This window comes from Austrofundulus limnaeus, unplaced genomic scaffold, assembly GCF_001266775.1.
Source record: "Austrofundulus limnaeus strain Quisiro unplaced genomic scaffold, Austrofundulus_limnaeus-1.0 Scaffold104, whole genome shotgun sequence".
Classification (NCBI taxonomy): Eukaryota; Metazoa; Chordata; class Actinopteri; order Cyprinodontiformes; family Rivulidae; genus Austrofundulus; species Austrofundulus limnaeus.
In genome coordinates, this window is record NW_013952506.1 from 398,838 (window position 1) to 402,721 (window position 3,884).

Below are 3,884 nucleotides of genomic sequence, written 5' to 3' on the forward strand. Positions count from 1 at the left end.
CACACACACACACACACACACACACACACACACACACCCCACACCACCCCAATACTCTGAAGATGCTTTTGCAGTTTCAACAACTAAGTTGGACATTTCCCTACCTGTGATGTTTTTGTGAAGGTCATCATCAGGCTCGCTGAGCGCCTTGACCAGCTCTGGGATGCCCTGCTTGTCGATTAGGACCACCTTGTTTTCCTTGTTCTCGTAGATGACGTTGCGCATGGCACCAGTGGCGTAACGCCGCACATCCTGGTTGGGGCTGTTGAATAGCTTCACCAGTGGTTCGATACCTTGTAAGTTACGCACCTTCAAAAATAAACAAAAACAGCAGAAATGGGGATGGTTTTTTTTTTAATTGGGACACCAGAAATTGTCAAATTCAGACATTGGAAAATAACTTTTCAAATATTTAAATTACAACTATCTCAATAATATTTGAATGGCCCTTTTATTTGTAAACATTTCAGTTCTAATGTTTTTACCTGTTGTTGCTACCTATCTCAATCATACAATGCAACACTTTTTGGCTTGTTTTATTTTTTATAACATCTTATTGCTATTTGTATTTATATTTTAATAATAATAATAATAGTCTTATTCATTTAAACCTTGTATATTTGTTTGACAACAGTTCAGGAGCAGATAGAGGAGGTTTAACTCAATGTGATGAACTATAGAACAGTGAATAATAAGAAAGCTTTGAATTTATAGTGTTTGGTGTCTTTAAGTGTTCCCACAAATGGAGAGACATCAATCAATGGTTGTCAAGCCTTGAAGAAAAACAATTTTCATGGCTGAGCGTCTCTGTGAAGGAATGCAGAGAGGAACGAGGAATTCAAACCACAAGTTCAAGCTGCTTTTAAAGTACCTCTTCTTTTGCCGTTTTCTCATTGTAGCACTGATGCTGAATGTAGGCTGCACCCAAGACCTGCAACTCAGGGTCGTCCTCTTTCAGATATTGTATTGCTTCCTCCATATTGATGTTCTGGATCCTGCCAAAGAAGCAAACAAACAAATTCAAAACATAATCTTGTCAACCATTCTGTGGCGCTAAATGTGTCTTTTGGGTAAGAGCAGCTAAAAACTTAATTCAGCTTGATAAAACTTTTTCAAAAACAAAACAACAAAGAAGCCATGTTTTTTGCAAATCCACACGCCTAACCGCTCATTATGGGATGTGTGAAATGCGAGGCCCTAAACTGAATTGCCACACCCTGAACCTAAAAACCAGTCCTGCCACTTCGGAGCCGCCTCCCCAACACAAAGCTCCAAGAAAACGACCGTCCCGCCATAATGATGCAGAAAAGTTACAACTCTGGCTCATCGCTTTCAGTAAATCTGCAAATGATTTTGAAAGAAACCGAGTCATCAAAACAACTACAGTTCACTGCTTCTGTACTACTGACAGATTCCAAATATTGAGTTATTGTCCGTCTTAAATAATAAACAATGCAAAACATCTGGGCTTATATAAATCAGACACATATAGTGGATTAATTAGTGTAGTGTTCTGGGTTTACAGCACTGACCATCATCAGAGGAAATGTTAGAAATCTGTTTCATTCATTAGTTTTGAAAAGGTTTTTTGGATAATGGATGCACACAGGGTTGAAATGTTTATATTGGGTCATTTTTTGCAGTAAAAACTTAATTCATTTGCTTTATTCGTTTGGTTGTTTTGATTTAGTTTTTTTAAACTCCTCACCCGCTCAGGTTGCCATTGCTGGCCCCCAGTTCCATCTGCCCTCCGTAGATGTCCATACCCCTGCCGACACTTTGCATGCTTCTGATCGACATGCTGCGGGCCAAGTTTCCTTGACGCTGCAGCATGAGGTTCCCCTGAGAACCAGACAAGTTGGATATCATAAAACCTCCTCCATCCACTCGGTCTCCTCCTCCTGCCCCCATGTTGCTGGCGCTCGCGGTCATCTGGTTCCCGGACACGGAGCCAACGCTCGACCGGTTCCGGTTTGTGATCCTGCTGATCGTGCGGAAGGCCGGGCCTTTAAAGGACTGCTGCTGTTGGAATACTTCAGTTCCTCCTCCTCCCCCGCCTCCTCCTCCCATCATCCCGGTGCTGCGGGTGAGGGTGCCACTCTGAGACCGGCGCATGCCCTGCTGGGTCATCGTGTTGAAGCCTCCTTGCCTCACTTGTCCAGTGAAGCCGTTCACTGCGCTCTGAGCGTACTGACGGCCGAAGATGCCGTCGCGTTCGGAGACCATGCTGCCCGCATCGCTGTTATCGACCATCCAGGGATTCCCAGCAGGCATGTTTCGAATCGAATGCATGGTCATGACTTCTTGGTCCCCTCTGCTCGGCTGTCTCATGCCTGCTTGGTATCCACCGCCGCCCATACGTACTTCTTCTTGGTAAAAACCTCCACCGCCTCCGCCTCCCCCTACGCTCATCCTCTGAAAGTGGGCCAGGTCCGGTGCTGCAGAGCGGCAGCTGAACTCCTGCCTCTGGGACACGCGAGGACCCTGGAGATAAAGATGGATGTCACTTTTACACTTTACACAACATGATCCTGTGACGTACATGAAAAGATGAAATGGACACAAGTCATTTCACTTCATACATAAGGTGCTTTCTAATTTTGACAAGTGATAACATTCAGAGGTCTAAAATATAACATAAGGTGTCTGACAGCAGCAGCTCAAACAGCCTGCGTCGTTCTGTCCCACCACTGAAACAGCGGAATCTCAAGGGTAGGCTTGAAAACTCGCAGCCTACTGTCAAATATCACACATGCTGTGTCCTGTTTGACCCAGGTTGAAGTCAAGTGTTTATTTTTCCTGAAACATCTAAATAAAACCTGAAGTGATCAGTGTATTTCCACAATATATACAGGGTGAGTCAGAAGTCACAGGACACCCTTTTACCTAAGAAAAGTTGACACATCAGAATATCCCAGTAAATAATGGGTAAAGGGGGCCTATGTCAGAACACGGCAGCCATCTTGAAAGCTGCCACACTGGATCAAGTGCAAGTTCTTCCAAAGATAGCCCCCCCAACCTTACCCATTACTTGTATTCAGATGTCATTTTCTCTCTCGTTTCTGAAATAAAAGGGTGTCCTGTGACTTCTGACTCACACTGTAGTTCGTAATTGTATAATTAAAATTAAACAAGGCTGCTTTACTCACCATTGTTTTGGTGCCTGAGTACATATAGGAAGATTTTGAGCTATAACTTGGGGTGTAGGTGCTGTATTTCATTGTGGACGAACCACCATAGTCTGGGAAAGAAAGAAAACAGAATACTCATTTTATTACAAAAAAAAAACAACTTTCAGATATAGTGAAACAAAATAATTTATTGCTATTGTGAGTTGTATAATCTGTGAAACTTCCACTCCAACATTTTACAGCGATGAATTGGATGAAAGGCATCAGAGTCTGAATAGCTGGTGTCCTGTTGCTCTGGAGACTGAATGTACAGAGTCTGTAAGAAGCAGGACCTGACCTGTCATCAGCCCCGATGTCTCCGGTTACTGATCGCTAAGAGAACAGACGAAGACACACATTTCTACCGGTGTGTGTGGATGTTTCGCTCTCATTCCAGACTAAAGTGACCAGACGGGAGAGTGAAGACAGGCGTGTTACAAAATGTTACCGACTGAAGAAGAGCAACAACAATATCTGTGTCAGAATGCAGAAAGTGTCTGTAACAAAACCCAGATGGTTGTATTCCAACTGAAGAATGTAAGAAAAGTTTGGCATTCTTGATAATGTGCCAAAAATTATTTCTTCCAGTGATTTAGTGTCTACAACACTACTATAGAGCCCACAGAGAGACATTGGGGGAGTTGTTTCTTTCACGTTACCTCGCAAAAAATGTTCATTACCTTTGTGCATTCTGGTTCAGTGTTTCCCCTAGGA

The 3,884-nt window shown here is 43.2% G+C and overlaps 1 protein-coding gene across 1 annotated transcript in view; it reads right to left on the bottom strand.

Moving 5' to 3' along the window:
* pkp3a (plakophilin 3a) overlaps window positions 1-3,884 on the bottom strand; it is a 21,109-nt gene that overhangs the window by 10,859 nt on the left and 6,366 nt on the right. The window contains exons 2-5 of the mRNA XM_014013606.1: window positions 3,150-3,241; window positions 1,709-2,484; window positions 872-995; window positions 105-309 (exon numbers count right to left, since the gene is read on the bottom strand). Of these exons, the coding sequence (XP_013869060.1) occupies window positions 105-309; window positions 872-995; window positions 1,709-2,484; window positions 3,150-3,241 (1,197 nt within the window). The remainder of the gene's footprint in view (window positions 1-104; window positions 310-871; window positions 996-1,708; window positions 2,485-3,149; window positions 3,242-3,884) is intronic.